The sequence below is a fragment of the Montipora capricornis genome, chromosome 8 (genome assembly GCF_036669925.1).
Source record: "Montipora capricornis isolate CH-2021 chromosome 8, ASM3666992v2, whole genome shotgun sequence".
NCBI lineage: Eukaryota > Metazoa > Cnidaria > Anthozoa > Scleractinia > Acroporidae > Montipora > Montipora capricornis.
The window spans coordinates 8,798,333-8,812,051 of NC_090890.1; the positions used below are offsets into that span (position 1 = coordinate 8,798,333).

Below are 13,719 nucleotides of genomic sequence, written 5' to 3' on the forward strand. Positions count from 1 at the left end.
TATCTTCGAAATATGCGCGGTTACCCTCAATTTTCTTTTTGGATTTCAACAACACTTGTTAAGATCTGCTTTTCCCGCATAGTCAGTAAACCGCGCAAAAATACGTTTGAATTAGTAGGCACCGTCCTTATCGGGGTTTACCGAAAACGCCATGGTTTAGAAAACCACTGGATTGAGCCTTTGCGCTCAACAAGTTGCAGTAAAATTTTAAAATATGGCATTGGTTTTGGATTCTGAAACCACTGATAATTACGCGTTTGCATAACTGCTCCAAGGAATTGTGTCTGTGATTGTAGATTACCAAAAGTACGAAACGAGCATGCAAGGACAAAAGTATATCAGACATTTTTACCAATGTTCTTTTTTATTGTTACTCTGAAGACTTTTAGGAATTCGAGGTTTCATTTTTATTGTCAGGACTATTAATTCAAGACAGTGTACTTTAGAATAGCTTCACAGCGAGAGCATAAATAATATAGTAGTATATATTCCTAGGAAACAGCATTTATCTCCGATTTAGTAACAGCTTTGTATTAAGTACGAAACTAAATTATGAAGCTTTCATTGTGGTGAAGGTCACACTGACTAAGGCCATTTTGCAAAACTAAAGTGAAGTTTCCTATAAATAACAATGTTACTGTGAGCTCATTTGTTTTAACCTTACTATGGTAAATGAACTCTGGTTTTCAGAATTAACACGATAGGAAGAACTCGAGGACGTAACACTTAATAACCTAAATCGACGGCCAGCGTTTCTTTAAGTTCAGTTTATAGCCGGAATGCTATAAACTGAATTGGAAAAAGCAACTAGCTGTAACATACAGCGTGGCCCGAGAAAATGAAGTTAAGACAATATTTTATATTTTCGTCGTCAAACCGGGCCACTCTGTAGAATACAGCCCATCAACTTCGCCAATCAGTGGAGCGCGCGAACTGTCTCAAAGATATAACGGGAATGATAAACCGTCCTGAGAAAGCATCATGCATGCATCATGCGTTTATTTGAAAATTTGTCTAGTAAACCGACTTTGTAGACCTTAGTAAAGGACCTTTACCAAAGTGAAGGACCGAGTGTGACCTAACCCATTGAGGACTTTGTAATACCAGTTAGAAAAAAAAACTAGCTCTTAAATATAATCTTTCCCGGTCGAACCTCCCCTCACTACCCCGGTTTGTCAAACTGTTGCACTTTTATTTAAAGCCTGGCTTTGAAAGATAGTAAAGGACTTGCATCTCTCGAGTTAAATTCGGTAAATGAGCTTTAAGTGTAAAAAAAAAACCCATTTATGACAGAATATTGCACCGGAAATCCGAAAAAGAACAGCTCATAGATTCTCAAAAAAGTACGATAAATGCAAAAGGTAAAAAGCGGTACGGTCTAGGAAAAAATATCGACAAACATACCAAAGTGTCCAAATTGATGATACGAAGTATAGAAAATTCCAGTTTAATGTAGTTTGAATAGACCACTTTTGATATATTAAAATTCAGCTTGGCAGCGAGGCCTAGAGGACACAAAAGACACTGAACGAACATGTCTATTCATTCCTTTTGTTTGCGTCTTCTAAGCCTCACTATCAAGTTGAATTTTAATATGTCGAAAGGGGTCTACTGTAGCCATATCCTGATTCACGACTGGCAAAAAATATTGCTATGTCGCGCTTGAGCGTAGCTGCGCGATAGTGAGAAACTTTCTCTTGCCTTAAAGGCACATATAAATTAATCAATACCATATGGTGGTTTTCGACTCACCAATGATGTGTAAGTATTAATTTAATTTGTTTCCGCATTTGTGATTGGCAAAAAAACTAACCAATCAAAGTGAACGAAGACGTTTTTCTACCAATTCGATCGAAAAGCCCAAACGAACAGCTGTTCGGCGCAAGCGCAATTTCGCGCGCTTCTAAATTTTTTGACATTTTAAACCTCTATTTCTAGAATGTTTACTTTCTTTCACTATATTTAAGATTTCTTTGTACTACTCATATTCAAGAACTTTCTTGTGATAGAAAAGAAGATACCTGTAACAAGATCAAAATAGAATGTTAGAACGGACGCGAGAACAGCAGATGAGCCACGCTCTAAAACACAGCACAACACTTAAGTTTACAAGACATGTTTCGACATTCCTACTGATGTCATCTTCAGTTGTGAATGTTCGTTACCATTTGAATTTTCTAATTGACAGGTGAGACAATAGGGCTTTTACTTCGTGTAGAAGACACACATGACGTAAAACAGTAGAACAAAAATCGTGAAACAATACCTAATCAGAATTCTAAATCCCTAAGACCCCTAAAGCTTAATGACCAATTTTTAGGTTTTGACCACAACGCGAACAAACAATAGTGTTTCTCTCTCTTTGCTTCAATTCCGTACGTACCAATCTGGTTATAGCACACCTCGCCCATATTAGACAAGATGAAAACATCGTGAAACTTAGAACAGCTCAAACAAATGGTTTAAAGTGACGTTTTCGTCGCCTTAGCCGTCGTGATTTCCTTAGGGACCTTTAGATTCTGGGACGAGAACGAGAACGAGTACGAGTACGAGTTTTGACTGCCTGTTTTTAGCAATTATTAAACAATTATTGGATGAGGTCCGTGTTATCTGCCGAAGCCGAAGGCTGAGGCAGATAACACAGACACGAGGTTTTGATAATTCATGGTATCATGCGAAAACCGAATTCAATAATTGTTTTATTATACATTTTTCACATAATTCATCCTCAGAAACAGAAGCGAAGCGTTCAGCCATTTTGTTTCTGAGGAGAACACTCCACTCCACTCCACTCCACTCCACCCGTCCCACCACCCTTGTTCTTATTAGGGAGATAAGGCACGCGCGTTTTTGAGACGCGGACGGCAACCGGAAGAGAACATTTCACGTGCCAGGACAGTGGTGTCTCCCAAATGTTTATACTAATCATCTCTAATGGAGAAAAGATACTTAGCAATGTAAACGTGGTTGTGTGAAGACAAGTTAAAAGGGAAAACATCTCACTTCCGGTTGCCGTCCGCGTCTCAAACACTAATCGCAAGGGGCAGGGTACGGAGATCCCAATGTTGTAAACTCTCGAGAGATAAAAGCGAGTTAGAAAACCTAAACTATTTCAAAGTAGAATCAAATTTTAAGCCTACCCTTCACTTTGAAGAACATCATCCAGGGTAGCTTTAGTTATCCATGCGTCATCGCATTTGTACCACTGAAGAACAAAACGATCAGAAATGTTAACAATTAATTGAAAGGCGAAGAGATGGGATTGACCCAGTGACGTCGATCAAAAGATTAAATTTCATCGCCAAAATTCCTTTTCTTCTACGAGGCCAAAATAAAAAACAAATTGGCTCTTACAAGAATTCAGAAGGAAATATCAGTTAGATCATATTTTTTTGCAGGTCAAAATCTGCCTAAGCTAGGGTGATGGCGTCACTGGGCGACTACTTTTTGTCCCGGCTAAACGTTGCTCAATGTTGACCAATATGTGTTTGACGCGCGGTTCATCGTACCAACAACTTTGGCTAGCATTCATTGAAACTAAAATGTTGGCACAATGTGAATCCAAAATGAAATGCTGAACGCTCCGACATGCATTCTCAGTCCATGGTAGTCGTAGAATACCACTTATTCTAGAAAAAAATGAAAAACGTAGTCAGATGAAGACAAGATATGCCGAAGTCACAAACCTGCTGTTGTTGACGGATGAAACATGTGTAATGACCAACTTCTAAGGTACCGCTGTGATTCACAACGGCAAATAACGAGTACCTGAAGCAACATTCAACCTGACAATTAGTAAAACGCAAGTTGTTTACGTTTCTTTGGTCGATTTATACTGGTGAAGGATCAACCACCTGGGACGAAATTGATAAAAGAACTATCCAGATAGCTCATCTGAACGGATAATCGGGCTGTTTGCCCACAAGTAATTATACACAGACAAATTATAAGACGAACTATCGCTTTCTGCCTAAGTTCGTCACCGAAGGATGATCCGTCACCAGTTACTACAACCTCCTATGGATTACAATCGTTCAGATATACTGCTCCTCAAGTATGGAATACGCTGCCTGATACATAAGAACTTCTGAATCTCTTATTTCTTGTAAGCGTGCTATTCACAATATTACTAAGTAGATTTTTATATTTTTATCAACTTTGTTGTTGTTTATATATATTTAAGCAACAGAGGACGTTTTCCGTGTTTCCATAGCCTCAAAAATATCCCTGTATTAATAAGCACCACCCATAGGAAATCCGAGTATCTCGAGATGCGCAGAACGTATGCGCAATAACAATACTAGACACCGTCCTTAACTCCTGATACTCCACACAATGCCGAATGAATCTTTTTTAAGCGTTGCGAGTGGCGTTGAATCGGACTTACTTCTGCTAATTCTTACTGCAAAAAAATGATGAGGTCAATCATAGAAAATGGCACAGGAAAAAAATTTCCACGCAACTTGTGTTTCAGTAATAAATTACGAGACAATTATGCAGCATGCACGAAATTGTCATAATTCGCTTCCTCTGCGGGCAAAAAGTTACAATATGTTTCCTCACTTGATCGATTTTCCTTGAGACAATTTCACATGGGTGAGGAGCCAAGGGAAGGGGGGAGGGGAAATCACATATGAAAGGGGCGGGGAGGCTCGTCGTCTCGCTTATAGGGGTATAAATTTCGGATTTTGGTCTCACCAAGGGTGTACAGGGCAAAACGACATCATATGTAGCCGTCAAGGCGAAGAAATATAAAAACTCATTTAATATGTTTTGAATATGGTCTCCAGATTGGTCTCCTTTAGCGGTTTAATTCCAAGTTTCTGACGAGCATCCCCTCCCGTCATATGCAAAGTCCCTTGCCCCCCTCCTCCCGGGGGTCTGGACTGAATATCCTACCAATAGGAATTTCCTAGAGTAAAGTGGATCCTCTCAGCGCCAGATGATTTCTGTATTTAGTTATCATACTCAAAGGAGTAAGTGCGCCTCTAGAAGATCATTCTGTTAGTATTCGTGGATGATTAGGTATTATTTTCGTAAGGAAGTTCTAGCACCACGTACACTTGCTTCGGTTGGAAGATCCGCGTGCAAGGGACAAAAAACACCTTAGCGTTTAGCTGCTCCATTCGCAGTTACTGAAGACACTTTTAACAAACTGGAAGGAGAACGCCCGAACCCTGGCTTGAAAATTTGAAATCAACCCAAAGGCAAAAAATTTTGCCCTCAAGGATCCGGCTTAAAAGTTAAACCACTTTTGTAACGCAAACTTACGAAAACTCACTTTGAATCGCAGGAGAGACCAGACTGGTTGTGATCGCTGTGAGTACTTCCATTCAATCTGAACAAAAAAAAGAATCAATTCTCACTCTTCAACACCACCAAAAAGAATTCGCTGTGAAGAACTCTTTAAAAGACACAAAATCAAGGATGTCGGGCGCTTTTATTTACCTCTCACTAACTCAGCGCGAGGACCGTACTGGAAAATAGTGACCCGAGGTCGTGGCAGTACGGACCTTGCTGCGCACGGTGCGTAAAAACGACCGAGGGGCACTATTCCCCAGTGCGGTCCCGAGCAAGTGAGGTTGGTAAGTTGTTTATTATATGGTATTGTTTCTTTGAGCGACCGGACACTTCTCCACTTGGTGAATGTTCGCAATCTTAGTCTTCCATCAGCGAAGTTTCGCATGTAAAACTAAATTCCGCTTGCTATAATTGTGCTATTGTAATGGAAAAGAATTAATTTCGCTTTTTAAAACTCTTTTTGTTTCGCTAAACTAAAATTCCCCGGAAGAGAGAAAAAATACGGAAACGGACCGTTTAGCCTGAGAATTGCTTACCATATGATAAGTAAGAAATAATTCGTCTGGCACAAACGTTGGTAGGGAATAGGTTTACGACTGTCTTTGAGCATAAAGAAGGACACCTGCTGGATTTTATGTCTCGACGAACTCAAGAAATTCAGGGGTCTTAGTAGTTTATGTAGGATATGGAGGAGCCTTTGCCATCAGTGGAACATGACCACGAATAAATTCATTATATTTTCCAATCTGGCACTCTGAATCTCCATGGAATCAATGTTTGTCAAAGTTCATACCGACAGCTTATCGTCTCATACAATTCGTTCTGTCCTAATAATTACATTAGATGAATAAAATGGCTAACGCATCGTTCATTAGGACAGACTTTGCAGCCCTTCTAAACAAATGCCACTCAATCCCTGGCAGAATATTTTTCTTCCCCAATACGACGCCCTCCCTTCGTTTTCTCTGCCAACAAGGCCGACGTGGCGTCAAAGTGAATACGTCATTCCACGAAATTGTAGCCGTTGAGCAGCCTATCGACTCCCAAGTCGTTTGTACGTGTGCGTGTGCGTGTTCGTGTGCGTGGGCGCGTGCGCGTTCGCGTTTGTGGGCGTGGGCGTGTGAGTGCAAGCGCATTCGTGGGACTGGAGTCTGACAAATAAGTATTGGGGTTGAGGCCGTTCTTGCAGCGTCAAAAGGCAACAAGTTAGGATGCAGTTTTGGTAAAACAAAACTTGGCGAGCGAAGCCATGCTAGGGTGGGCTCCCCAATAAGAAGACGACTTGTGATTGACGCTAACAGCTTGGTAGCGAAAAGAAAATGATACTCCGCGCGAAGAATTAGTGTTCTGTCTCCGGCTCTTTTCCGATGAGGCCAATTCATTCGTTTCAGCTAAAAGATCCTTGATCACAACAAAAAGCATGGGACTATTTCCCAACAAAGAAGTTCAAGACTTGTTTCAGAATGTTCCCTACCTTGATGCCATGAAAGGGGCCATATCTAATTGCTGAGGAAAAGGAATGTACGTTGATATTTTCTTTGATTTCTTTGAATGCTCGAAACGCTAGGAGGAAACAAGCGAATTAGCCACTGTTACTTCACTAACAATTCCAATTGGAAAGAAATATTTCCTTTTGGGAAGCTTATACATCGTATTGCTTACTGTATCCATGCTAAAGCGCGCAATTTTCGAACTTGCTAAGCGCGCGGAATTTTTCTATCTTTAACGCCTAGTTCTTAGATCCACCAGAAGTTCCCGCAAGGTTAAAAAAAAAGCATAGACATAAAAGCGAAGTCCTAAAATAAACTAACAAAAAGAGCTTAAGTTAAAAAGTTTCAAGTTTGTACGAGTAACTAAGTAGTTTTCGTTAACGATATCTTTGCAACGAGAATAATGTCTTTTCCGCCCAAAATGTGGAGATGCTTAGCTCAAGCACACAAAGAGCAGAAAAATGACAACTCATTTAAGATCATTTGAGTTCATCGACGCGACTTACCTTGAAATGAAAGCATACTACAATAGGCACTTTCTTCATTGTTAATTGCTTGGTAGATTCCTATGTGAAAGGAAATATGCACACTTTAGAAGACCATTAGTTGCGTCGTCACGCAACGCTGCGAAGGAGCGTTGCGTTACGAATATCCTAATTCCGCTTTATAGCCTTCTACCATAATGAGAAAGGCAGATCAGAAACTGTCCCGCACTAACCTGATAAGTTTGACATTGACTACACTTTATCTTCGCTTCACTTCCAAGTCTCTCGGGCCTTGTAAATCTTCAGCAAAAGAGGAAAAAGTACACAATCACCAGTCATCTAACAGTAACAACAACAAACTACCACCACCCCATCACCTTTCCGGGGACATTGCATATGAAAGGGGTGGAGATGCTAGTCGGAAATGTTTAATTCAACCCCCAAAAGAGACCAATTTGGGCTTGGCCCAGGCTTTTTTGACCCCAAGAAGAGACCATATTAAAAACATTAAATACAGTTACATATTTATATTTCTTCGTGTGCAACGCTAAAGGAGACCTTCACGGTTACATATGATGGCATTTTGCCCAGAACATCCTAAGTGAAACGAAAATCCGAAATTTATACCATAAGTCCATACTTTCTTTTTTTTTGTTCCATAGTGTAATGAAAAAACAGATTGGAGTTCTGTATGTACCTTCTTAAACAATCTACGAGTGATTTAGGAACAAAGCTTTCGTCGTGATGACTGCTGTCCTCTGTTGGCCGTGACTGGCCACTTTCATCTGTGCACAACAAAAACAAATCCACTGAGCAGAGAGAATCTTCCTAACCAAAATAACTCTGCCATTCACAAAACATGTGGACTCTGAAGTTCAATTTCATAACAACTGCCTTGATTTATATTACAGCCAATCACATTTCCTGTAACAGCCCACTGTCCAAAAAAGAAACTGACAAGTGGATTGAAATGTGCCCTGGTTTGCTATAGAGATTGATGGCACTGAAAATCAAAAGTGTTGCTTGAAATTGAACCAAGGAGCCCACCTGCTTATGTTGCATTTGAAAATTTATAGGCGCATAACTTTGTACAGCCCGCACACCAGAGAAACAAATGTCCATTCTGGACCTAGATAATTGAGCTAGACCCCCTCCCCACCATCCCCGGAGTTCTAGTACCTCAACGGGAAGAGCATCCAACAAGTGTTACAGAGGTCACAGGTTTGAATTCTCTTGCTTGTTGCCGAGCCAGTAGTTTCCTATCTTTCCCACGGGTGCATGCCATTACACCTTAAAAATCTATTCTTGCACTTGAAATTATACTTCAGTGTAAATTTTCACCCATCATTGCCATCCTAACGTTGGCAGAGCAAAGCCTTCAGGCCCTCATTGCACTGACATTAACGTAAACCAAGAAACTGAGAGCTGGTCCCCTCCCTCTCAATCTAGGTTTGGATTCATCACTTCTCGAATCTAAGACTTCAATCCTCACTTTCTAAACTGAAAATAAATTATGTGAAGCTTTGATCCTCGCGGTTATGAATGCAATTTGAGCAATTGCATAGCGCCTGAAAAATTCAGGACTTCAACTGGTTTGAACCCATAACCTCAAGATACCGGAGTGAGGCTCTAACCAACTGAGCTATGAAGCCACTGATGTTGGGAGCTGGTCACAGATTCAAACCATTGAAGTCCTGAACTTTTCAGGCTTCTCTACACAATTGCTAAAATTGTGAGGATCATAGCTTCACTTGATTTCATATCCACATTTTAATATATGATTCATTTCATATCTCATTTTGTTTGAAAATAAATTACTATTATTTGTTTTTGTTATTATTACTAACCAGGATTTACAGTTTCTGGTGTTGATGCAGCTGAAGCACCAGAACTGCTTCTACCATTGCTATTGCTGTGATCAATGTTTCCAAGATCCAAAGAAATATCCCAAAAAGGATCAATAGTTGTTGACACACATCTACAATGCACAAGGAAATGTATGACAATAGTGACCCTTCACCCTACACAGGAGTGGCAAGACTTTTTTCTGGGTATGCTGACATCTCTTCTGATAAGTTTAACATTTCGTTCATTTGCAGGGCTTGAACTTGGTATGTCATTCAATGCAGTTGAACAGCTCTTATCTATGCCACTCTTATGGTTATGTTGGCAGTTGCATTTTCCATGAACAGGCCTTATCCCTTATTACGTAAGGCATCAAAAGTCGTTTGTTGAGTGACTACTAACTATAAATACTAGAATGCACTTGGTCCAGTCCATCATTTTCACCACAAGGTATTTACCAAAACAACAATGATATAAAAGTTAGTCTTGTTTGTACCTCAATGTTGATGAAAGTGATCAATTATCACCTCCACTTTGGTGAACAGTGGTAGATATTTAATTTTGTAACTATGCAAAATATCCTAAGGAATCCTAAGGGATCATTGTGTTATCTGAGAAACATTATTCATCCCACAAAAAAATGACACTGCACTAATATAACGCCTGGATTAATGTCATAAGAATGATATATTGAAGATTCACTATTGAAGAATTAGTATCACCCAACTAGTGGACTAATGCAAATCCTGCATTTTGATTGGCTACGCTAGTGGAGGACTATTAGTAATAGTCCTCGAGTAGCGAAAACCATGACGTTTTCTTTCGTTTTATTCCCAAATAAATATTTCTTTAACTTGCATTTGCTAACTTTATTATTGCCTTTTCTGTCTGGCTAGTTGGGTGATACTAAAACAATTAGACCCTTCGCCCTCAAGGGCCACGGGTCAATAGCCCATTCGGCTTCGCCTCATGGGCTATTGACCCGTAGCCCTTGCGGGCTACAGGTCTAATTGTTAAATAACACTCACTTGCATGCTTGACAAGTAACATCTGATTGCAGGCCACCAGTAAATATTCTATCAATTATACAGTTACATCTGTTAGGGTTGTTGGGGACAAGAATGTCCTTGTTTGGTGCATCCTCTGAAAAAGAAATTTGTTACTTCCATCAAAGAGGACATTTAGTATCCCATTTAGTATCCCATTTAGTATCCCATAGTCTTTAACTGGAACTGTGTGTACTGTTACGAGTTCTTCATTTTGATCGGACTGGACCAGTACAATATTGATCTCAGCTCGCACTCTGTGGAGTCCGAATTCAGTTGCCATGGCAACTTACATGTTGCACAAAATATTGTAAGAAGTACAGGAAATTGCACAATCTTCCCATACGATTTGGAACACATAGTCATGTGCAAAACATCACTTGTACCTGTTCATTCCCAATTTATTGTACTTGAGATCATGAAATTTCTTTTACAAATAATTTTATTTTGTTGCTACACACCTTTACAATACTGATGAAGCACATCAAGAGCAGCAATAAAGAACTCGTGAGCATCTTGTTGTTCATACCCAGCTAAATGCCGAGCATGAGTCCAGACAAGATGAAGAAGCTTAAATGGAGTATGCGGAATCTTTTGCCCAGAATAAAACTGGAAGAGAAAAATGGCCAGTATGCACCAGCATATCAACTACAATGTATCAATAGGTTCACTTAAACAGACAAACGAATGACAAGATCCACTATGGTTACAATGGGGTAGGGAATGGTAAATAATGACAGTAATAAACATGACAATAGCGACGACAATGATGACAATGTCTATAATGATTGCTAATAGTTTGAGCGTAAGCTGGTACAGGAAAGGAGAAGATGTGATTTACTTAGTTGAGTAAATCTTATTTCAACCACAACCACACGAACATGGAAATAATTATGGCTATAAAATGGGTACCAGAAAGGACATGCCTTGTTAACTTTAACCCAAATTGGACTCCTGGAAGTGAGACTTGACAAATTTTACTGTCTAATACCAGACGATTTTACTCAATAACTGTTGGCATCCTAGGATGCCTGAAGGGTCAGTGAGTTAAGGGAAACAAGAGCTGCAGCATTTATTTATTTATTTATTTACTTACCTCTTGGAAGACAGAACCAACTTCACACACAATGCACTGATCCTTATCACCATTACAAACATGTTGATCAGACAAGAAATAATCCCTCAGTAATGGGGTATGAGTCAAAGCCTGAACTATACAGTTCATGAAACATGTATTTCCTAGATTTGTTAGACCTCTAAGTCCTGAAATTGAAGAGATAAACATCAAGCATTTAGTTGTCCTGGCAAAATGGCTTGGTCCACATAGGTAATAAAAAATAATGGGGAAAATAATAAATTTCCTTTGCGCATTATCAGAGGAGAAATGATGGTGAAAATAATTTAAATAGTTTTGATGGATGAAGCCACTACCCATGGAGAATCCCAGGCAGGGGTTTCAATAAATTTTGAAGTTGATGTCTGGGCTAATCAATGTAAGCGGTGTCACTATTGTCTTTTACAAGGGTTTGAGTGAAAATCCCAGGCACATATGAAGCACATGTTGGGCAACAAAATGGAAGGGAGGGAGCGGAGTCAGGTGGTTAGGGTGCTTTGCCTAGAGATCCAGGGATCCCAGGTTCCAGATGCATTCTGACCACAAGTTGAATTTGATCCTGGCAGTCACTGGTTCAACTTCAGCACTGGTTCAAGCTGCAATTGTAAATAGCCAACAGGTTTGCCTCCAGCCAGTTGGGATTCTTAAGAGTTTTTGACTTGTTGTTCTGCCCTAGAGTTTCATTCATTGGCCCTGAAAAGCCCCTATGGGGAGTGGTCAGTTAAGCATGTATCGTATTGTATTGACCAAAGTCCTTTATTGTGGTACTCAAAATGGTTGAGTTTGGAAGAGGACTTCTATCAGATCCTTAAGCGTGGTCAAAGCAGTTACTCAGCGAGGAGATGAACAAAACTGTAAAGTCAACATTATATCCAACAATAATAATAGTAATAATAATATTTAGCACTGGAGCACTGATTGGGGACACCGTCCAGAAATCAAATCGTAGGTTGGTGTTTGAGTAGATGGGAAAATCAGAGTATGCAGAGAAAAATCTCTTGGAGGAGAAAAGAGAACCAACAAACTCAACCAACATTGTGGCACCAAGTGGCAAGTGCTCTCACCAATGGGCCACCTCTGCTCCCAGCAGCCTCAGGAGCTTTAGATATTTAATGAGAATATGAATGTCATGTGCCAACTGACTTATCAATCTCAAAGCCAGAGGATTTTGGAGATAGGTAGGTAGCCTTCATTTATACACAAGGTGTATGAAGGCTGAAAGCTTCTGGGATTGTGTACAACACATTAATTATAATTATTATTTTATGTTAATAAAATTAAAATGCAGAACAATACAATACAGGTACAAATTATTAAAATACAATTTAAAGACATATTGAAATGCTATCAATGTGACATTAAAACAAATTCAAATTTATTCAAAATACATTAAGGGCCCACTGATGTATTTTTGGGGGTGCGTTGCTAAGGATGTAATGGTTAAGTAATTTGAGAGAATTTGGCATTATTTTGGTCAGTTTCCAACTTTTGTAAGCCAATGACCCTAAATATGACGTCATCATACCACGCCCATGGTCACGTGACCAATAAAAGAAAACTCTAAATTTGTCTCCGTGCTACGCAATTTGTGTATTTAATCGATGGTTTGATAATTTGTATTCGTTTTTGCATCCAGCCAAGCATGGTTTTCTTTTTATTTTGAAAAATGTTCTTTTTAAAGACATAAACGATACTGAAATACCCATAACTTTTTCAAAAAAGATGATTTTAAAAAATCAATGCTTAGCTATATTCTGTATTTGGGGGTGAAACGTGCCACGTAAAAAAAATAATAATTCAATATAAAACCGCCGGAAATTTAGCTTTTTTCTCAAACCGGAAGTCAGTTCGTTTACCCATGCGCAGTTGATCTGAGTACGAGCGCGAGGAAGGGCGAGGAAAAACCTTCGATGGAAACAACAGTTTGTGCGGTGACTTTTGCTTGTGAGTGGGTTTTCTTGTCAGGTCATTATATGATGCCGTCAGTTACCGGAAGTAACATTTCACTTCCATAGCAACGCGCGAAAAATCCGTCTGTGGGCCCTTAAACATTAAATTTAACAGCCTCAAAGAGATCTGGAGTTTGGAGCTTTTCGGCAAGGTTGTAGTGGCTTGTATCAACAAGGTCATTGTATTTGCAAGTCCAAAAAACGTGCATTAAAACCAGGCACCAGTAGTCACATGCTCTAATTGAGCATGAAAGATCAAGTTTCTTCGCAATACAGTTACTAAGGGTGCCAGGCAGCTTTTTATTATAAGCCTTATGCATACATTTGAAGACAGCTAGTTTATAGTAAAAACGAATAGTGAATCACTCAGCGATATATCATACTTGATGCCATGTCTCCGAGAAGTTTAAAAATAATTCTTGCTGCTCTACAATGCAGCCTGCAGCTCCAAACATCAGTGGCTTCATAGCTCAGTTGGTTAGAGCGTCG

At 39.6% G+C, this 13,719-nt stretch overlaps 1 protein-coding gene and 1 non-coding gene across 2 annotated transcripts in view; one reads left to right on the top strand and one right to left on the bottom strand.

Moving 5' to 3' along the window:
• Positions 1-345: 345 nt before the first annotated feature.
• The window catches only part of LOC138060148 (ubiquitin carboxyl-terminal hydrolase 22-like), an 18,404-nt gene continuing 5,030 nt past the window's right edge, over positions 346-13,719 (bottom strand). The window contains exons 5-16 of the mRNA XM_068905866.1: positions 11,264-11,430; positions 10,629-10,776; positions 10,150-10,264; positions 9,124-9,254; positions 7,974-8,061; positions 7,510-7,576; positions 7,298-7,357; positions 6,776-6,864; positions 5,282-5,338; positions 3,687-3,768; positions 3,141-3,205; positions 346-2,021 (exon numbers count right to left, since the gene is read on the bottom strand). Of these exons, the coding sequence (XP_068761967.1) occupies positions 1,979-2,021; positions 3,141-3,205; positions 3,687-3,768; positions 5,282-5,338; positions 6,776-6,864; positions 7,298-7,357; positions 7,510-7,576; positions 7,974-8,061; positions 9,124-9,254; positions 10,150-10,264; positions 10,629-10,776; positions 11,264-11,430 (1,112 nt within the window). The 3' untranslated portion in view covers positions 346-1,978. The remainder of the gene's footprint in view (positions 2,022-3,140; positions 3,206-3,686; positions 3,769-5,281; positions 5,339-6,775; positions 6,865-7,297; positions 7,358-7,509; positions 7,577-7,973; positions 8,062-9,123; positions 9,255-10,149; positions 10,265-10,628; positions 10,777-11,263; positions 11,431-13,719) is intronic.
• Trnas-gga (transfer RNA serine (anticodon GGA)) overlaps positions 13,690-13,719 on the top strand; it is a 73-nt gene continuing 43 nt past the window's right edge. Inside the window, exon 1 of the tRNA in view lies at positions 13,690-13,719. This exon is cut by the window's right edge and continues 43 nt beyond it. This is a non-coding gene — a tRNA (tRNA-Ser).